We start from the raw sequence: 21,662 nt of genomic DNA, 5'->3' as shown, positions 1-21,662 counted from the left end.
GAACATTTCTGGTCGTTACTGTAGTTACTTGTTCTGTTCCTGCCTCTCCTCTCCTCTCCTCTCCTCTGGGGACCCCAGTCACTCACATATTGGCCCCTGGAAGCCCTACTGCTCAGGGACACTGTGCTGATGGCTTTGCAGTGTTTCTCTTTGTCTCATTTGGATGGTTTCTGCTTCTGTGTGTTCAGGTTAACTAATTGTTCAGTCTGTGGTATCTAATCTGCTCGTAACCCCCCACTCAGGGTATTTTGCAGTTCAGACGCCGTGGTTTTCAGCTCTAGAAGATCCTTAGGGGTCTTTGCCTTTTTCAACAATTATCTTCCATGTTAAGCGGAAGCTTAACATCAGTTTTTTCTTTGCTTCCTTGGACACACTGGATATGGCCGCAGTAAGGGTTCTCATGGTTTTGTCTGCTAATTCTCTTACGTGTGTCATTGCCACATCCATTCTGTTGGTTGATGTTTCTACTTGTCATGGATCATATATTCTTACTTCTTTGCCTGCTTGGCAATTTTTTATGGGATTCCAGACATCGTGAGTCTTTCATTCTTGGAATTCTAGACATTTTCTTCAGCTTTGCGTAATTAAGTTACTTCAGATCCTTTTAGCTATTGCTTTCATGATTTGGGGGTCTGAAACAGTGGTCAGCCTGAGACTAATTCCTCCTTCCTTCCTCAGTTCTCCTCCCAATGCCCTGCGGATTCGGAGGTTTCCAGCGTGGTCTGTGGGAGTAGGCCCTGATCCCAGGCCCTGTGGGTGTTGGGTCCCGTCTGGATGGGTCTCTCCTGGCTTTGGGTAGTTTGTACACTCCTCTGCTGGTCAGCCCCTCTGAGCGCTCTCTCCAGGGGCCCCCTGACCTCTGACCTGTGACATCACGGCCTTTGCGTCCGGGGCCCTGTGTTTGCGCCGCGCGGGGCGCCTGGGAGCTCCGAGCACTCGGCTGGCCCGCTGCACGGCTCGCCTCCCGTGTCTCCCTCTCTGCGTTTTGGTTGTTTCCGGTGGTTGGGTCGGTCTGCCCCCTGCCACTTCACCGTGTTTGGAGGCAGCTGTCCTGCTTATCGGTTGAGGTCCCGTCTGCACCCGTTGACTTCGAATTGGGGAGTGTAATCTGTTACTGTTAGTATCACTTTGAGTGCTCACGTTGTCCCAGATTTGGCTTCTGTGACCTTTTGACATGTCCCTGTTCTCGGAGCTCTCCCTAACACAAGACGTGCCAAGGTCAGCTCGTCCCTTCCCTGCCTGAGCCCCGGGGTCAGCCGCTTCTCCAGGGAGCACTGGTTCCTTCTAGTGGGAAATGGTATTTAGAGACCAAGCCCTGGACTAGACGTGCCCTTTGCTCTGGAGCACGTATGTGTGCACAGGCGTGTCCGCCCCCACACACGTGTACACACGCACGTTCCGATTGCAGTCCTGGTGCCTTTCCTTTCCACGTTTGCGACTTCCTTCTCCGAGAAGCCAGGCACTCCTTGTCGTGCGTATGTCTGCTTACTCGAATAATCGCTGTCACTGAGCGTTCTCTCACTGCTGTCCTGCTCCTCTCCCCCCACAGGTGCCCTCTCCCTGCCCTGGGGCTGATGCTCCCCACAGGACCGCTTCCCTCCTCACCTCAGCTGACCCACAACACCCAGATGAGGTCACCCCAACAGGGAGGCCCTCTTTGCCGTCCGGGCCTCTGACACCTCAGCCAGCCCCCAAGCCTTCATCGTCTCTCTTGGGGTGTCACATCTTGCACTCTGATACCCTTCTTGCCCTGCATGGCTCTGGTTCCCCGGGCGGGGCCACTCTGCACCCTCCCTGCCAGTGGCTTCTTCCTGTATTGGCTTTGCTTTCTGGAGACACCCTTCATCTCATTGGCTCAGCCTGGGCTCTTCTGAACGGTCACCGGGTCTTTTTAGTAATGTGCGGGGTTTGCTCACTGTTGGAAGCCATGGCCCAGATTATCCACTGCTCATCTCCCCCAGAACTTCGGGGGACTCCGCCCTGCCTGTTGCTCTGCGAGGTCTCTGTCCCAAGCACAGTGTCCCGAGAGGGGATGCTGGTGTCCCCTCAGGGGGTGTGGCAGCCCCCCCCTGGTTTGTAGACCTGGGAGCCAGGGCTGGGCTGGGCAGAGGGTGCCTGGTCCCAGCCCTGTGGCGGCGGCCTATTTCAAAGCGGTCGGGGTGTCTGTGGCCTTTGGTTTCACTCTGCAGGTGTGATGCACTTAGGCCCCTGGCCTGGCAGAGCACCAGCAGCGTGGAGTGGGAGCATCCAGTCCGGGAGCTGCCCTTCTGTGGAGGCTGCGGCGTAGGAACACCTTCCAGGGCACGTGGAGTCTCAGAAAACCGGTCTTTGCGGGATGGCTTTCCTGTTAATTTTTCAGCAAAAGATCTTTCCAGATTGTATTTGTATGTAATGTAAACTGAGGATACGGAGGTTTTAAAAATCAGACTAAAAATTATAAGTACTGATTTCTGGAACTTTTCACTTACTGATTAAACCAAAGGAGGGGCTGGGTGCAGAATTTGAGGTTTCTTGTTCATGGCTCGTTCCCTTTAGCATATTCTATCTAGAGAGGCTAAAAAATCCAGAGAAAGTATGGGCAGGATAACAAAGAATCTTTCTATTAAAAAAGGGGAAAATCTATGTATTTATAAATAATAGCTAAAAATTACAGTTTGTCCGATTTGGAAGTGAAGCATGTTGGTTTTAGATTTTTCACTCTGAATTTGCCAAGTGGATTTATGGAGCATAAGGGCAATTATAGACCATCGCTGATAGCAAGTAAACTTTCTGTGTCTCCGCCTGTCTGTGGAGGGGCTGAGGCCGGCCCGTGGGCTTTCTGTGCAGGCCGGCGTGTGCATCTCTGAGTCCGGTAGTGTTGACTCTTTAGGAGCAGGACGGCTCCCCTGTTGGTCCTCGTGAACTGGAATGGCTTTCAGGAAGCCCTAGGTTGTCCTTTTCCCCTGGGTTTGCATCTGAGGCTGCCTCGCCCCCATGTGGCCTGCAAGTGGCATTGGCTTTCGAGGGGTTCTGGGCGCCGGCAGAGGGCTGAGGGGCTACGGAGGAGGCGCCCGGAGGGGCCCGGGCATCCGGCTTCCTGCAGGTGCACGGCCTCTGGCCTGCAGGTCCCAAGCCGGGTGGTGGTGGGGGCCGCTTAGCCCCACTGACACGGCACTTGCCAGGATGGGACTCATCACGTAGTTGGTGTGCACAGGGCCTTTGGCATAGCAGACCTGAGTTTTGTTTTGTTTTTTAATTTTTTTTTTTTTAATGTTTATTTTTGAGACAGAGCATGAGCAGGGGAGGGGCAGAGAGAGAGGGAGGCACAGAAGCTGAAGCAGGCTCCAGGCTCTGAGCTGTCAGCACAGAGCCCGACGCGGGGCTTGAACTCACGGACCGTGAGATCATGACCTGAGCCGAAGTCGGACGCTTAACTGACTGAGCCACCCAGGCGCCCCAGACCTGAGTTTTAAAGTCCCAACTTACCCAGTGGACTGTGTTGCCTTGGGCAGCTTACTAGGCTCTCTCTCTCGGTCTCTTCCTCTGTGACACTGGAACCATCTTCCCTCGGCATCCCTGGGCCTGCCCAGAGCACCCACAGGCGCCAGGCTCTGCGTGGAGGGCCCCATCGCGAAGCTATAAAGCGCGGCGGCCAATGTATTCTCTGTTAGTACACACGTGTTGCTGTTAAATTAAAGGGCGTTGATTAACTTTCCTTCACGGTGACTTATTTATTTTTAGGATACCGAAGTGTATAAAGCTACGGTAAAAGACGACCTTACCAAGTGGCAGAATGTTCTGAAAGCTCATAGCTCTGTGGACTGGCTCATAGTGGTAGTTGAAAATGATGCCAAGAAAAAAAACAAAACCAACATCCTTCCCCGAACTTCTATTGTGGACAAAATAAGAAATGATTTTTGTAATAAACAGAGTGACAGGTAAGTGGATCTTTAATTTTACCTCATTGGCAGACCCCTGGGTGATAGAGATGGCTGGTTTCTGCGTAGGGGTACTTCCTCAGCGAGTGCACGGGGCGCCTGACACGTCAGCACGTGGGGGTGCTGCACACCGGGTCCCCGCTCATGGAGCTCCCGGTCTGCTGGGTGAAACACGGGCAGCTGTAACCCCCGGCGTGCTGCCCGGTGACCGCGGCGGGAGAGACTGCACAGTGGCTTCCCTTTGAGGATCCGTGGCGCGTGTTGGTGTGGCCAGGGCTTGGGGACACCTTGTGTCCTTGTGTACGGGAGGGTCCCTTAAGCCTGTGGTGGGTGTGTTTACCTTCACACCTGTTCGGAGTTCCTAAGAACCAAAATCCTGAAATGCCGACTGTATCTTTAGAATCTTCAAAAGCGAACCACGAAACCGCGGCGGCCGCTGTGTCGCGTGGACTTCCTTTCCCCGTGCTCGGCTCTGTCCGGCCCTGTTCTGGCTGCTGGGGGTCACTTCCCTCTCGGCGGTGCCACGGCCCCGCCGGGCAGGCTGGCGGACTTCCTGGTGCCTGCTCGACGGTGTGGTGTCACGGCCGGGCGGGCCGGGCGTTGCTTTGCGCCTGCGTCGCCACACCTGTGGTCGCCCCGGTGGCAGGTGCTCAGAGTGGAGCAGGGGGCCGGGCTACGGAGCGAGGGGAGGAGCCCGGGCGGAAACCCCGGGCCCGTGGCCGGAGTACCGACCGACACTGCCACGCGCTCTTAGAATTCCGTGACCGCGTCCAGTGTCAGGGCCCCCCGGTGGATCAACGGTTCTTCAGGGGAAGGAGCCTCTGTGGGCGTCCTTTTTATGTTCCACACAGTTGTGGGCGCTGAGTGATGTTCAGACTTGTTTTGCTTATAGTTTGAGATAAACGTTAGATTGTCGAGCTCACGGTTTCTCTTAGAGAAATTTTGTGCCATCTGGACTTGGGGGATTTTTTTCCTACGGTCTGTTATTCCTGAGTTAGTTGTCCCAAAGGAATCGGCTTAGCATGTCAGCAAGACCCCAGAACTGAGGATCCTTTCCCTGTGTGGTTTGGCTGTGCGGGCTCACTTGCTCTGGAAAGGGGAGCCGGCTGCCGGGAGGCTGGCAGGGAGCCCAGCTCTGGGCCCCGTCGGGGGGAGGGACGGGAAGCAGGGTGTGGGGCAGCGGAGCCGAGGGGCTCACCAGCGGCCAGGCCACACGGCCTTCCGGTCATGTTTCTTTGGGATTTTATTAAGAACATAAATTGGTAGTAATGGGGCAGATTGGTCTAAGCCTGTGAGATGTTCGAATTCTATAATTTTTTCAAAGTGCCCATTGACTCCTTTTAAGGCTATGGTGTAATTTTATCTAATCGCTTAAAGTACGTTCCTGCTGAGCCCACTGAAACCTAACTTGTCTTCAGTGACGAATTCTTTGTACATAAAATTCAACTTCCTGAGATTTTCAGCATTTCTCAGTATATAAACATGCCTTCTAACGTTTTGATTTTCATTAATTTGCAAGCTACCTTCAACAAATCTGTTCTTTATTATTTTTTTCAGTGAAGAGCTGGGTCCATACCTTCGAATTTGGAAATATCTGTATTGACAGTTGTTGTATTAGCCTGTTTGATTTCTGGCCTTTGGAAACATTGGCCCACCTGGCCCTGCGGTGGCTTTCTGTTTTCTTTAACTTTAATCTTGTACGCAATTTCTGATTATAAACACTGCACGTTCATTGTAGGATTATTAGAAGAAGGTAATGAGCAAAACGAAAATTGATCTTAACTCTTGGTGTTTGGTATGTGTTTTTCAACCTTTTCCTCTCTACGCACGCTTAGACACGGGTAGTGTGTGTGTGTGTGTGTGTGTGTGTGCACATGATACACCACGCATTACATTTTGTGTTTGCTTTTTCCGCCTAATGCGTTGTAAAAATGTTCCCGTGAACAATAAATGTATTTCTCCACCATTATTGTCAGTGAGCACGTAACACTCCATAGCAGAGATGGTATTGGAAGTTGTTCACCCAGTCCTCTACTGGACAGACACGTTACCGCCTGTTATAAACAGCACTGTAAACATCTTTTGGGCTCGGGTGTTGTGTACGTCCTTAGTTATTTCCTTAGGATAAATCCCTAAAATGAAAATTGCTTGGCCCAAACGATTTGTGCATTTTTCAGGCTTTTGGTGAGTATTTCAGGCGTTTGGTAAAGGGTCAGAGGGCTGCCCCGTTAGCTGTGTTCGCAGCGGCCCCGGTGACTGGTGGAGGCCCGGGCCTCTGGCTCCCTGCCGCCCTGGGCAGCGGCCGCCAGCGCACGCCGAGGAGCCCTTCTCCACGCTGGCGCCCGCCGGTCTGGTGAGCTGTTCTGGGCTGTCTCTCTTGAGTTAACCGCCTGGGCTTAACGCGAACTTCTGAAGCACAGTTCTTTTTTGTTAGAAAAAGAAAATCTAGAAACTGCAAGTTGAAGGCACAATAAGAGAGAGAACGTAATGAACGTTTTGTCTGCTTGGTAAGCACCGGCTCACGGAAGACGAGGACCATCTGGGCGGTCGGCGTTTGCCGGCAGTTTCCTTCCCCATCCACCCTGTGGCTTTAGGGGACAGTCAGGGGTACGTGTCGATGATGACCCAGGCTGGAGGATGCCTTGAGGATACATGGCCGAACCGATAGACTCTCGCAGCTCATGCAGGGCATAAAACACGTCAGTCCTTCAGGGCTGTAGGAATGAGCTGGCGGGACGCCTTGTCTTTCGTGGTAACAGGCCCGTGGGGTGGAGTGACTGGAATGACCAGCTACTGATTCTTAAGTTTTCTTCCTGGTACTGGTGGCTCACCTGGTGGATCATCTAGGCCGTGGGCTTCGCGTTTTGGTCCGCTGGTTTGTGATGCCAGAGGTCCAGCCCTTCCTCCAAAGGCTGTGATGGCACACGGAGACTTAGAATCGGTCCGTTTTGCTAGTTGCTAGTAAATAAGGCAACACATTCACCACGGAGAAATATCGAAGCTCACAGCATCAGTATTTTAAAATCATTTCTGAGTTCATGTTTATTCATCTTCTTTCTAAATTTTTATCATAAAAGATAAAGAAATCTATGTTTTCCAACCTGTTAGATGAACATACTGCCTTTTCCAAATCCATTGGAAACTTGTAATTTTGTGCCTTTGGTATTTCCGTGCCACAGATAGTCTTTTTAAAACAAAAAAAAATTTTTTAATGTTTGTTTCTGATAGAGGCAGAGCACGAGTGGGGGAGGAGCAGAGAGCGAGGGAGACAGAGAATCTGAAGCAGCCTCCAGGCTCCGAGCTGTCAGCACAGAGCCTGACACGGGTCTCAGAGCCACAAACTGTGAGATCACGATCTGAACCGAAGTTGGATGCTTAACTGACTGAGTCCCCCCACTGGGTGCCCCCAGATAGTCTTTTTGTAGGGAAATTGTATCATACCTACATGTTAAGCCATATTCTTTAAGCTTTTATTTACTGATGACTTCTAAACCCTGCTCTTGAGGAGCTCACGGCCTAGGGCCCAGGGGGAGAGACGGAGCTATGGAGAGGGAGTGTATACTGCGTGACACTCACCGCCGGGGTAGTGGGGTCATAGGGCAGCGGGGGAGAGGTTCCGGGAGGACGTGCGTCAGCCGAGCCGGATTTGGAAGGGTGAACGGGAATGTGCTGGATGAAGAGAGAGTAGAGCTCGAGACGTTGGGTGGGCTTGGCTAGGAATAGTGAGAAGGGCTGGGCAGCCGGCCCGGGGCAGGCCGCAACGACCCTCGTGTGCCATGCCAGTAACTCTGAGTGCTGTCCTGTCAGGTACGGGGGACCAGCGGCGTTTGTGAAGTGGGCAGCGCGAGTGAGGCTTGGGAGCTGGTTGTGTGGGGATCGCCTTACCTTCCAGGGGGCCCTGGAGGCCGGATCTGAGACGACTCATCATATACCCCCCCCGCTGCCGGGGTTCTGCACCACTGCTGCTCCTGTGGTGCTAAACCAGTTCACGATGAAACCTTCTCCTAATCTGGCTTCTCAGCATCTGCCTGGTGGTTGCCAGCGGTTAACGAAGGAAGGAAGTAGGGGCGGAAGCAGTTGGGCTGCGTGCTGTGCTCGGAGAGTGTTTTCCAGACCGTCCGTTCGTGTCTCTGCAGGTGTGTCGTGCTCTCCGACCCCTTGAAGGACTCTTCTCGAACTCAGGAATCCTGGAATGCCTTCCTGACCAAACTCAGGACCTCACTTCTTATGTCTTTTACCAAAAACTTGGGCAAGTTTGAGGACGACATGAGGACGTTGAGGGAGAAGAGGACGGAGCCAGGCTGGAGCTTCTGTGACTATTTCATGGTCCAGGTATGGGACTAAGTATAGAACTAGACGCTTCCGTCTTCTCTTCCTTTATAAATAAGGCAGGCTTTTTGTGGTCGCTCGTATCAGCATAGTTTTTAAAACCAAGAGACAAGGTAGTAGCTAACAGATGTTTCCGTCTTTGGGCTCATGAAGCAGATCAGAGGTGGTCTCCTGGGTCATTCTGCCGTCAGCTCTCCTGCTCAGCATCTATCCGTTTTCGAGAGGGCCTTGTCCCTCAGAGTGATTTTGGTTTTGTTAGTATCTCGGGCCTTCTGGGGTATCCGCCATGGAAGTGTCTCAGGCAGAGGGGCCCTCGCCGTGGTGTTGATCCTGAGGACAAAGATGCCTACTGCCTGCATGGCACCGATTACATTAGGGCTCCCCGGGGACATTTATTTCCTCTGTAGCTTTGATTTATTATTATTATCTTTTTTAATGTTTGTTTATTTTTGACAGACAGAGCATGAGCGGGGGAGGGGCAGGGAGAGAGGGAGACACAGAATCCGAAGCAGCTCCAGGCTCTGAGCTGTGAGCACAGAGCCCGACGTGGGGCTCAAACTCATAAACCGTGAGACCATGACCTGAGCCGAAGTCGGACGCTCAACTGACTGAGCCACCCAGGCGCCCCTGTAGTTTTGACTTATAATCTGGGGTTCTGATAAAGGCTAGTTTCCAGTGAACCTTTCTAACACTGCAAAGAGTGACAGGAACGTGGCCCTTAGGTTTCCTTATTCTTGTTCACCATGTTGAGACAAAAAAAATTTTCATATTTAAATTGCACTTGTGTGTTAATTACTGAAGAAATAATGCACTTTGAACAAATAAAAGACCAATTCTGATTAGAAATTTTGATGTTTATCTCTGACTCTATTGCTTATGTCTTAGTGGTATTTGGGTGATCGGGCGCACATGAGGGAATTACGTGTGTTCATGTTCACGGGATGAGTGACCTGTTACCGACCTTTCCAATGGCCTTGTCACTTCGCCTTTCAAGTATATCTACACTTGATTTCTAAGAGTTATAAACCCGGAGGGGGAGAATCTAGGTGGACCCAATGGTGTCAGATTGGACTCTGAGATACCATTGTGAACCCATGGTGGGATGGATGGATGGATGGATGGATGGATGGATGGACGGACGGACAGGTGGATGGATAGATCAGGAATATAGATCCGTGTGTGTGAGGATCGTACGTACGCTTGTATTTCCTCGCCCCGTCCTCTGACAGGGCCTGGAGAAAAGATGACTTCCCGGTAGCGGTAAACCCACTTAGTGCTAATAAGGTCTTAGATTCTAAATTCCGTTCTGAAAAAGTGCCAGGGCTTCTGGGAGCAGTGGTTGATTCTCGGGCCGGTGTAGTCCTGCGGGGGCCTCGTGCTGTCAGCTTGGAGCCTGACTTGGGACTCGGACCCACGGCCATGAGATCATGACCTGAGCTGAAAACAAGAGTCGGCGGCTCCACCGACTGACCCCCCTGGGCGCGCCCTGCCTGAGCGTCACTCTTAGTGCCGCAGGCTTTTCTCCGTTGTAATCTTTACTGGCTACACATTGTTTCAAAAGTCGACTGACATGTTTGCTTTTTTAAAAACTTTTGTTTGGATCACCAGGAGGAACTGGCCTTTGTGTTTGAGATGCTGCAGCAATTCGAAGATGCCCTCGTACAGTATGATGAACTGGACGCCCTGTTTTCTCAGTACGTCGTCAACTTTGGTGCTGGGGGTGAGTAGTGAACTTGTGGAAGCAAACTCGAGTCTCAGCATAGTTTTCCTCACTTTTAAGTAGTCTGCAGGCTGCCATTATTTAGCCATGATTTGTTCCCCCAATAATTAAATCACCGTTTGTTGCTTTATGCAAATTACATAGGATGCATTTTTGTGGTTCTAATAGGAAGTGAGACGAGAATTGAGAATTGGTCGTTTTCATTGTTAGAAGAATCTTAAATAAAAGCATTTAAGAAGAAGGTATTTTTTGTTAGGTATAGAGAGTCATCTCTACAACTTACAGCTGCCTAGGTATGCTTCCGATGCTGTGCCTCCTTGCTAGCCTAAGAGTGGGCCTCCTGTACCGTGTTGACAAGTTGTCTTTGTAATATTTGGGTGCTCGTTGCAGAGTTTTAAACGACACCACTGTAATGAGTGTTCACCGCTCTTTTAAAATTTTAAAGTCTTGAATTATTTTGGAAGTACAAAATTAGCACAGCGAGACCATGTACAGAGAAAAACGTTGATCATTCTCACTGTTTTTTGGTTGATAACTTGCTTTGCTGGAAATGGCATCATACACATCATGTGGACGTTTGTCCGTAGCTTGTCGCGCTTAGTAACAGCCCTCTGTGGGCATCGTCCCAAGTTAGCACATGAGGTTTTGAGCTGTTACTATCACTAGCTGCATCATGCCGTGCAGTGTTTATCTGAGCGTCCCTCGGTGTGGGACATCTGGGTTGTCCCCAGTCCCGCCGCCGCAAACAATGTGGTGCCAGACATCTTTGTCGGGTGTCCCGAGAGAACCCTGATACGGTGTGTGACGAAAGGAGTGATTTCGGGGAACCGCGGTGTCTGCTAGAAAACCTGTAGGACGATGAGGTACCGGGACAGCCCGCTGAAGCCCCGGGCACTGGCTTTCTTCTAGAAACGATGAACGCCACCCATTCGTTCTCTCTCAAACCCAAGTTTGGGAGGTTCAGGTTTGGATCTCTTACTTTGCTGAAACACAAATGTAAGCATAGCCAGAGCAAAATATTTACTAATTAAATTTAAAAATTTTGAGAAGAGGCAAAATTACATTTTATGTATCCATATCATACATGTTTAAATATCTTACATATCTCTTTGAGCATATTTCACATAAAATCTTTGCCCTCTTAGTTTTAAAATAAATCTGGGACCAATTAAAATCCGAAAGTAAGCCTGGACCAAGTTGTGCAGCTCAATGATAAGACTGTTCATTTTTGTTCACTGATTTAGTGGATGCTTATTGAGATCTGTGTATGTACCAGGTGCTGTTCTGAATGTAATAGGGAACAAAACAAAACCCCTTCCTTCATGGGGTTGACGAAGGGGAAGCATAAATAACTTACGGTGGGAAAATAAATAGCTTGAAGTCAGACAGTGTGATAATGAGAATAAACAACTTGACGTCAGGCAGTGTAATGGGCGCGGGCCGCAGGAGGGGTTGTGGGTGAAGGGGCAGAGTGTGACGCTAGGTGCTGGGTGATCTCGGACAGCGTGGTCCTGGAGGCCGTCTGAGGAGGCGGCACCGGCACAGAGGCCCGAGTGGAATGTGAGAGGCAGCCAGGGGAATGCTAGGCAGGGGGCCGGCCGAGGGGCCTGCTGGTGGAGGCTCCCGGGGGGGTGGGGGGGGCACCTCCCTGAGTGTGCACTTGGACAGCTCTGTGTAAATCCCGGTCAGTGAAGGATGCTGTTGTAAGTTGGCACTCGAGGTGTTTACTAACGTCAGCGTGCCGACACGGAGTCATACCCGGTGGGGACATAGCATGAAATGGTATAACCGCTCTCTTTTGGAGTGAGTGAATAGATTCAATTTTTGCCATATGGATTGAATGACTAGTTATCATGGGCTCTTATGCTTACTTTAAGACCGTGTTTGAGTCTGGGGCTGTCCGTGAGAATTGGGGAGCCTCATTGGAAGAATTGGAAGGTTTTGACAGGCAAGAATTTTTACCTTCTACCCCCCACTACTACTCCTTCTTTGTGCCTCCTGTCCTTCCTCTAGGAGCGTGATTTAGGTAGCTGACACGGTTGAGTTAGAGACAGGCGTGAGGCTTAAGGATGGGTGAAAATGGGTGAGGGAGACAGAACAGACAGCACGGTCACGTGAACGGGCTGCTCTCGGCGCCCGGGCAGAGGGGAGCCGGCACAGCGTGCCCCAGCCCAGGCCTCGAGCCTTCTCCCGGAGCTGGCCGAGCGCGGAGCCTGGGCCTCCCTGACCCCGAGCCCGGCAGTCTCCCGTTGCCTCCCGACCTGCTCGTGACCCCCTGGGTGCGGGACACCGGTGTGCCTCGTGGCCCGGGCGCGCTGCCTTGTGCCTGTCATCAGTTGCCGAGTACCGGGCGGGCCGCGGGCCGTCACTACCCGGTCCGCACGTCTCTAGACTGGTTCCGTGCCAACGCTGAGGGGGCGGACCGGTGGTGAGGGGGCGACCGGTTGTTCAGCTGCCCGTCGGTACCCGGGGTCCCGCAGCCCCGAGCGAGAACCTCGGTGAGGTGAAGTAATGTGTCGTCAGCGCCTTTCATGATGTGTGTCTGTTTAGATGGTGCCAACTGGCTGACTTTTTTCTGCCAGCCGGTGAAGAGCTGGAACGGACTGATCCTCCGAAAGCCCATAGACATGGAGAAGCGGGAGTTGATACAGAGGCAGGAAGCCACCCTGTTGGACCTGCGCAGTTACCTGTTCTCTCGCCAGTGCACCTTGCTCCTCTTCCTGCAGAGGCCGTGGGAGGTGGCCCAGCGCGCCCTGGAGCTGCTGCACGGCTGCGTGCAGGAGCTGAAGCTCCTGGAAGTGAGTCCCCTGTTCCCCGTTTCCCCGCTGCCTCATTGTTCAAACACAGGACTCCGAGCCCCAACCCCAGGCATCGAACCGTTGGTGCCTGACGGAAGAGTTTTCTTTTTTTCTGAACGTTCTTAATTTTTAGTGTACCGTTTATTCCCCTTTACGTGAATTAACCGTTCAAAAGTGTCATTTCCGCTCTCAACGCGGTGGAGTTCGTGTGGCCCGAAGCAAGGTGTTTCTTCATATAAGTTTTTCAGGTGCCTTTGGCTTATTCTGGGGGTCAGGGCCGGGGGTCGGAGGGGGCGGGCTGGCCTTCCCTGAGAAGGAGAGCTCACCTGGCGGACACGCAGTGTTAGGTTTTGTAGGTGGACCTCCGTCTTACTGCAGGACCGTCTTTTTGTCTTGCACGTGAACACACGGGTAGCACCATGAGGGACGCACACCGGCTGTGCCACGTGCGTCAGCAGCACGGTGTCTTGGCCACGTACGTCGTGAATGCGCATGCGCATGTGCGGGTGAGTGGGGGAGACCAGGCAGTGAGGCTTGACGCTGTGCGTCACTAGTGAGGCGTTTGCCTTGAAGGATGGCCTCCCTCCAGGCCCGCTGTGCTCGCCCACGGCCCACGGACCCAGACACGTTGCAGTGAAGTAAAGGGAACTTTATTGACGGTCTCGTGGGGGGTGGGGGGGGTCTTCACCTTTTTTGTTTCTTTACCCGGAAAAAGGCACACATGCACATACAGAATCTTGCACACAATTTCAGAGGATTCGTAGACACCCCCACCCCACCCCACCCCACCCCGTTCCCCGGTTAAGAACTAAGTGAGTGTTCGAACTGCATCTTACAAATGAGGAAAGTGGGCCTGGAAATGGTTAGACTTACCCAGTAACACAACCAGTCTCAGCATCAGACCCTCCACGCCAGACTCGCGTTCTTTCTGTCACACCCCTGCCAGCGTGTCGAGGGCCGCAGTTATAAGAGGTCCTGGCATATAATTGTACTGCATGAGCCGAACCATGGTGGAGTGTCTTTCGTGATACGGTGACTTGGATCCTGTGTATCCTAGAATGCTAAGTAATAGCCTTAACACTTAGTTTGAATAATCTTAATTTAAACAATGTTTTTTTACCCAAATGAAATTATTTTAGTTGATTTCTAAAGGAGAAATGCTTAGCCTAGCTGAGCTACAAACTCAGGAATGTAAGAATTTGTATCAAATTATTTTTCTTGCCTAGATACCTAATCGAGCAAATGAGGGAAATAGCATTTTCCACCTTGAAATGATACTCTTTCGGCTTCATCTAACCACATAGACTTGGGTGATCTGCTTTGGCCTCTCCGATCTGACCGTACAGACCAGGGGGCCGTGAGGTAACCGTTCATTAATTGGACAGGGCTGTCTGTGTTCGTGTGCCTAGATACTTCACCTGATTCCGAGATTTTGTCACCTTTAGCGGACGGGGGGGGGGGGAAGCAGGGTGTGTGGGAGAGGCCACGCAGTTCACGCTCAGTACCTTCAAAGCGATGACCCCAGGAGGGTTATTAGGAAGCACTGTCTACGGCACAGCGCACGGGTGGGAAACCGCGGAGGGTGGTGCAGCCAGTCTCTAGTGCTGGTCCCCCTCCTGTCACAAACCGAAGGATTTAAGAATCTGTCCGAGAGGCTTTCTCTCGCCTTAGGAAATTGACTGGTCCCGGCACGGCCAGTCTGGCGGGAGAGGAGACACTGGGAGAGTGGTGAGGGCTGCTGGCCCTGCAGGGAGGGAGCCGGGCCCCTGCGGCCCCGTCCTTACACCTTCTGGAAGCTGGAGGGCAGGGGAGCCTGCGGAAGCGTTAAGTACAGCTCCCCGGATCTGGGAGGCCTGCCCGGGGACACCAGCACAGGGTAGGCATGGGGGGACCATTTCCTCAGATGCCGGCTCCCAGGTGTCCTGGTCCCACCACGGATCCCTTCTTGTCCCGACACACCAAATGGGGCCAGCGGGCTGCATGGGGACGTGCACGGTGGCCCGCTCTTCCGTGGCCCTGCCGCCCATCCCAGCTCGTCTCCCGAGCGCTGTGATACTTCTGGCCGTGGCAGGAGTACGCAGAAATGGGGCGCCCTTCCGGCTGGAAAGAGGCACGTGAGCAGCAGGTGGCTTGGGCTCTGTTCGGAGCCGCTCCTGGCTCGGGGTTGGCAAGTCAGCCGGAAGCGGTAGGATTCTGCAGGCTCTCGTCCTCCCCGTGCAGGTGCCCCGAGGGCTTGGCACACGCTTGGTGTCGTGTTGTGCACTTCACATCCCTTGTTGTAATGTTTCCGCTCCCTTCTTTCCTGAGTAAAGTGGTCATCGTCATCGACCCTTCCTCCGGGGGAGGCCGTCCCCCGCTTTCAATCACGTTGATTGCACTTGGCACCTCTCCGGTTCTGCCGTGTCCTGCTTGCTCTGCGTGGACCACAGCTGGATTCAGGGTGGGGACACACACCCCACTGTCCGCTTTCCCTTTCTCCATGCTGGCGACCCACCTTCTCGTTCCCTCTTCTCCGCGTGCCGGGCCATCCCTTGGCGTCCCCAGCGCACGAGGGCCATGGACAGTAACTGGGCCCTGGAAGTGTGGCCTGCCGGTTAAACCGTGTGGGGCCCAGAGCTGCCGACCTCCTCTGTCGACTCCGCTCGTCCCATAGCTGAGCCTGCGCAGTCCTCACACAGCACCTGCTCTCACGTGTGGTCAGCCGTCCGCTTGTAGCTGTCCGCTGGGAGCTTCCCTTTGTCCCCTGTCCTGTCCCAGCAATTTGGCCATAATCTCGTCATCAGGTGTCCTTGTGAGGGTCGGCTTTGGGGAAGACAGTCTAGCATAGGCTGGGAGGGGGGGCTCTGGAGCCAGACTGTCTGTGCTTGGACCCCACCTACCCCTCCCCGCTGGAGACCTTGACTCACTTACCCCTCAGAGCTCCCCTTTTCCACCTGTGAGATGGAGGCAGACCCGTAGCTGCCATTCGGGTGGTGAGGACTCAAGAGGTGACGCACATCCAGGGAGCAGAGCCGCAGCGCCTGCGTGTGTCAGCCCTTCGGACACAACTTGTCATCTCAGCCTCTCTCTGTAGGTTGGTTTTGGGTGAGGGAGAACACTGTTAGGTCCCGAGTAACAGTTTTTCCGTTGGCAGTTACCTAGAAAAGTTTACTCTTAGGGTTTCTTTTAAGTTTTTGTAGAAACTTTCAAAATCCCAAAGACCCCCAAATTATTTACGTTTTCTGTACATTTAATTCTACTCTAAAAAATAGACTCAGTTCCCGGTGTCTGGGATAGCTTTTTGGTGGGGTGTTTCTCGCATCCGTGTCAGTGGCCAGTGCGGAGCTGTGGCTCTGACCCCAGCCGAGGGGGCTTGCGATGGTGCCGTGTGCGGAGGGAGAGGCCGGGGACCCGGCCAGCTTGCCGGCTGGGCCCGTGCGCGGTTCTTTTGGGTTAGGCCGCTTTTGTGAAGTCTGTTAAGCCTAAGCGTTACAGCCTGTTGGTGCATTTCCAATTATGACATTTCTTTAGCAGAAGACGCTAGTATGTTTGCCTTTGTGATTCGTAAAACATGTCCTCGTAACAACCGCCTGGTTGATTTTAGCCATTGATGTAAAGTATCTTCTTTGAGAGTCGGAGGCCGTGCGGTGGCCAGATGCCGTGGGAGCAAGCCCCCACCTCTGTCATGGGACCTGGCGTCCCACATCACGGGTGCCGGTGAAGAGCCTGGGCCAGCTCTCATTCCAAATGTGTACAGCTGGGGATTGGGCCTGCCCTGTGTGCTCTTGAGGGATCGAGAGGGAGCATCCCTAAAGTATGCCAGTGCTGCGCGAGTTCAGATGACGCTTTCACAGGGTTTCTCTTTTTTTTGTACAACATTGAAAAAGATTTTCTCTCCGTTTACCAAAAGTTGAATATGTTCTCTATATAAATTTGGAAGGTAAAGATAAACATACAGAAGAAAATGTCACCGCGTGTCCTGATGGCAGGAGGTTTCCTTTCCAATCTACGGCCTTTCTGTCTACAGAGGAATGGAGTTGTTTAATCAGTCCTATTTTGAACATTTGAATTGCTCAGAATTATTTGCAATTGTGTCAGTGTGTATTCTCATCCATTTATCTTTACATGATGTATTCATGCAAGTGGACTTGCCCTTTCAAGGACACGTGTTTTTACAGCTTTTAGTGTGCATTGTAGAACTGCCTTCCAGAAAGATCCTCTCATTTTTCAGTTAACAGAGCAGTTCCTATTTCCCTGCATTTTTGGTAAGAAAAAAAGTAATAACGTGCAGATATTTTAGTGTTTACCAAATTATAAGTGAGAATATAAGGAAGATATTTTCTAGAAGGCCGTTATACATTTGTTACAATGACTGCCCAAATGATTTTTTTTTTTTTCCCAACGTTTTTATTTATTTTTGGGACAGAGAGAGACAGAGCATGAACGGGGGAGGGGCAGAGAGAGAGGGAGACACAGAATCGGAAACAGGCTCCAGGCTCCGAGCCATCAGCCCAGAGCCTGACGCGGGGCTCGAACTCCCGGACCGCGAGATCGTGACCTGGCTGAAGTCGGACGCTTAACCGACTGCGCCACCCAGGCGCCCCATCCAAATGATTTTTTTAAAAACGTGTCCTCCACGGGGTGCCTGGATGGCTCAGTCGGTGAAGCGTCTGATTTTGGCTCAAGTCGGGATCTCAGGGTACATGGGTTCGAGCCATCCAGGGCTCCATGCTGACAGCTCAGAGCCTGGAGCCTGCTTCGGATTCTGTGTCTTCCTCTCTCTCTGCCCTCCCCTGCTCACGCTTTTTCTCTCTGTCTCTCTCTCTCTTTCAAAAAATAAACGTTGAAAGAAAAGTTATGCATTAAAAAATAATAATAAAGTAAATAAAAACGTGTCCCCCTCAGTACCGATTTGTCTTTTGTTGGGTTCGGTTCTGATTATGTTCACAGGGTAGGCCAGGAAGGCTCGGGATCCCAGAAGAGTGACCTGGTCTAGAGACTGGCCGGAGCCATGCACAAGAGGCCAGTCATGGCCAGTCTGCTGGTTTGCGAGCGGGGGCCACGTGTGCTAGAAGCTTCCACATTAAACTGGATGGAACAGAAAAGGCGTGCCTTCCAGGCTGGCCCCTAGGATTGGCACCCCGAGGTTCGGGCTCAGCAGAGGGCAGAAGCAGAGGTGGAGCTGAGGGGTGTAGCTCCGGGTCGTTGAGTGTGTGCTGCTCCAGGCGCTCCGCGGGGCCCCTCCGTGGACAGGTGCCGTAGCCGAGGCGGCGTGCACTTGCGCGGCCCCGGGACCTGCACGCAGTTCCACAGCCTCCAGCCGCCGCAGCTCTGAGCCTTGTCCCTGAGCGCTGGGCTTGATCGTGACCGATTTTGTGCACGTTAGCAAAACGGGTCTTGGGGAGCAGAAGAGCCTAAGAGGTGGTTTTGGGGTCTGGAAACGCTCGAAAACTTTTCCACATAAATTAGGGGTAACTGCATGTTCACTTTATGCCGTTTAGGACTTGCTGAAGGCTTCATGGGAGCGCTGTGCCTGCGGATAGTGGGTGACACCTGTATTAAGAAATCAGTTTTAAAAGTCTGTTGTTTACAAAAGAGGTTCTCCAGAAGGCCCAGAAGTCTGTGGACAGGTGGTCAGCATCCTTCTTGTTCCATCCTTGTCAAGAGCTGCTAAGCCCACCGCCCGGTTCCAAGTGACACAAAGAGCTGTGGCAGGCTTGCCTTCAGCAGAGGAGAGGCTCATCTTTGCTGGGTTTGGGCAGCGTGGGGTTGGGGGGCTGTGGGTTTCGGGGGACTGTCGCCACCTGGGTGAGTCCCGTGGCACACTCGAGTGTTTGTTGACCCACGTGTGTCCCACAGGGGCCGCCACACCCAGACCGGCCTGCAGAGGCGAGCGGGGTTGTTTGAGTGGGTTTAGAACTGGATCTCGTGGAGACTTGTTGCCATGGCTGTAAACAAGCCCTCTTTCCCAGAGTTCGTGGGACTTTGGAACAATTCTCAAGCTGTACCACAGTGGACAGAAAGAACGTTTAGAAAAGACTGACGACACCAGACAAAAATCGGAACTCGCACGTGCTGATACAAGTGCGAATGTGTCCAGCCGCTTTGGAAAACTTTTTGTCACTGTCTGCTCAAGCTGCAACCCACGCCTGTCCGTGGACTCAGCAATCCCAGATTCCTAGATACGTGCCAAGAAAAATGAGTCCCGCCGAAAGACAGTAGGAGCTTGTGAACTATCAGGAGGGTCTGACCTTGGCTGACGTCCTGGCTTGGGTTCCCTGGAAACGGATGGAGCTGGTGCAGTTGTGTTCCAGACAGCCTGGCTTAGGACCGGGTCACCAGTCGCCTGGACTGGGAGATGACAGACGTCTGATGGGGAGCCCGTGTTCTCAGCCCCCCTTGATGGCGGCTCTTGTAACCGCCCCTTGCTGTACCCGTGCAGCTGTTACCAGAGACCGTGGCTCCCGTGAGCCGTGAGGCATCCCGAGAGACCCGGTGTTGATCTCTCCTCCTTGCCCTGATGCCGCAGGGATCCCTGCAGGAGAGGGGCACCTGATGCTGCCCACCTTCTCCTCCCGTGTGGATTGGCTCCGGGGCTTGGGGGTCTCCCGAGTCTGAGAAGGTTGCTCCCCTAGAGAGGCGGGCAGCACTACCAAGAGTTTTGCCCATAGTAGCCAAACCCCGGAAACCACCCAAAGGCCTGTGGACAGGTGGATGGACGCATACGTTGCGGCGGATCCGTAGGAAGGCGTACGGCCCAGCGGTAGGAACAGGCCTCTGACAAGCCTGGCAAGGTGGGATTGCACTGTTCCGTCTGTTCCATGTGATTCCGCTCATGGGAAGGGCAGCAATCAGGCAGAAGTCACCGGTGGCGACAGAGGACGGAAAGGGGTTCCTCTTGGGGTGGGTGTTGACCGGGAAGAGGGCCTCGAGGGGACTTTCTAAGGTAACGCAAGTGGTCAGTTCTCGATTTGAGTGCTGCTTATATTTGTACAACTTCACGGAGCTCTAAACTTAGGATTTGTATCCTTCACACATCTCCCCGTATGTGTTTGTAACTTAGTTTTTTAAAGCAATGAGGAAAGTATGGCTACGATTATACTTTAAGCGAAGTTTGTTTCACGAGTGTTTCTGGAAGTCTTAGATGAGCCACTTCTGAAGTCCTGGCTGCCGGAGCCCAGCTCTGTCAGGCCCGGCGATGTGTTGAGAAGCATGCAGAGGGTCGCTGGTCCCTTTGGGGTGTTTCAGGCCCGGAGATGTGTTGAGAAGCATGCAGAGGGTCGCTGGTCCCTTTGGGGTGTTTAGTTGGGATTTGCTTGGGAGCCAAGACGGACGGACACACGTAAGTAGCAGGGCGAGAGGCCGGTGCACCTCGAAGCCCGAGATCAGGGGGTGCTGTGAGGTGCCGCGGGCCGTGCCGATTAACACGCACGTGTCCCCCAGGAGGAGCTTCCACGGAAGAGGGTGTGTTCCGGGAAGTGCCAGGAGCTGCGGTCACCTCTGCGAAGGGAGCCCGTGAGAACGCTGAGGTTACCGAGCGGACCTGCGGGAGCCAGGGGAGGGACCGGCTGGGGGGCACCCGTTCCGGTCCCGGAACAAGCGCCGGGTCTGGGTAGTAGAGCGCCTCCCCTTGGTTCCTGTGCGGCACCTGCCGGCTGGGTCGCTCTGCTGGCTCTGGCCTCCGCCGCGGCGCAAGTCGAAGCTCCAGCAGCGGCCGGTGGCGGCCACGAGTGCTGCCCTGTTTACCCCCAGAAAAGCTGCCGCTCACTGACCCTGCTGCTTTCTCTTACACGCTGCTTTCCAGAGGGCTTGCTCCTTGCAGAAAAGAAAGATGCCAGGAACATACCTATTCCACGGTCTTTCCGTGAACTAAAACCTTCATATCGTGGCGTGTGCCTCTTTAGGGTCTGCACGTGCACACGGGTGCCCTCTGGGTGCCTCACTCTCAGGTTCTTGGCCACTTTCGCTCCTCCCAGCAAGTGCTCCGATCCCGGAAACCTGCCAGCCCACACCTGGCTCTTCTCAGTGTCCATTGCCCCATGTCCCCTCCTAGTGCTCCCCCTGCTCCCTGCAGCCCTTCTCGGTGCTCCCCTGCCCACGTGTTCTCTCTCAGAGCTCCCCCCTGCACCCCTCACTGTGGGGTCCCCTGCCATGGTCCCCCCTAGTGCTCCTCCCTGCAGCCCCTCCCGGTGCTCCCTGTATGGCCCCTCCTGGTGCTCCCCCCACACGGCCCTGTCAGTGCCCTCTTTAGCAGCCCCTCTCAGTGCTCCCCGCCATGGTCCCTTCAGGTGCTCCCCTCCCAAGGCTCTCCCTGTGCTCTTCCCTGCGGCAGCTGCCTGCTGTGACGACTGGGGTTTCCCTTTCCCTCTCTGGGTTCATCCGAATCAGAAGCACTGTGCACAGCCTTGATACGTGCCCTTTATTCTCGCGGGCAAGTAACCAGCGTGTGCCTGAGGAGAGGTGGCGTTCAGCAGAAGTTTCCACAGAATGGCTGCCTGTGGTCGCAGGGTCTTGGAAGGTGACAGTACCCAGGACATGTGGCACCTAGTTCGCAGGAGGGCCCGCCGAGCTGAGTCAGCTGACTGAGAGCCCACCCCGGTTTGACTGGGGAGGGAGGGACGTGCCCCATCAGGCTCCCGGGCTGTCTCCTGCTGACAGTTCTTCTGCGCGTCCCTGCGTGTGGTCCGTTGTCTCTGCCAGGTTTTCTCTTCAAACATCTAAATGGTTCATCTCATTTTGCAGAGACGGGCCAATTTGGCTTTTACAGGACCATGAAACGGCACCCTGGCTCCTTCTAGTTGGTTCCAGGTCCTTTTATTTGTGCTCAGGGTGTGTTGAAGGAGGCTTTTTGTCAGCGTTAGCAGCTTCCCTCGTCACCTGGTGTAGAATTACCTCTGACGTTCCCATTTTTGAATAGTT

General features: G+C 53.3%; 1 protein-coding gene across 2 annotated transcripts in view; it reads left to right on the top strand.

Annotated features, from left to right (window-relative positions):
- The window catches only part of TRAPPC10 (trafficking protein particle complex subunit 10), a 67,790-nt gene that overhangs the window by 11,929 nt on the left and 34,199 nt on the right, over nt 1-21,662 (top strand). For both annotated transcript variants that reach the window (XM_040483792.1, XM_040483791.1), the window contains exons 4-7: nt 3,721-3,917; nt 8,054-8,249; nt 9,855-9,966; nt 12,517-12,764. In XM_040483792.1, coding sequence (XP_040339726.1) covers nt 3,721-3,917; nt 8,054-8,249; nt 9,855-9,966; nt 12,517-12,764 — 753 coding nt within the window. The remainder of the gene's footprint in view (nt 1-3,720; nt 3,918-8,053; nt 8,250-9,854; nt 9,967-12,516; nt 12,765-21,662) is intronic.

This window comes from Herpailurus yagouaroundi, unplaced genomic scaffold (genome assembly GCF_014898765.1).
Source record: "Herpailurus yagouaroundi ecotype Mexico unplaced genomic scaffold, PumYag 162, whole genome shotgun sequence".
Lineage (NCBI taxonomy): Eukaryota > Metazoa > Chordata > Mammalia > Carnivora > Felidae > Herpailurus > Herpailurus yagouaroundi.
The sequence above is the reverse complement of the archived record's forward strand: the minus strand, read 5'-3'. Positions and strand labels throughout refer to the sequence as shown.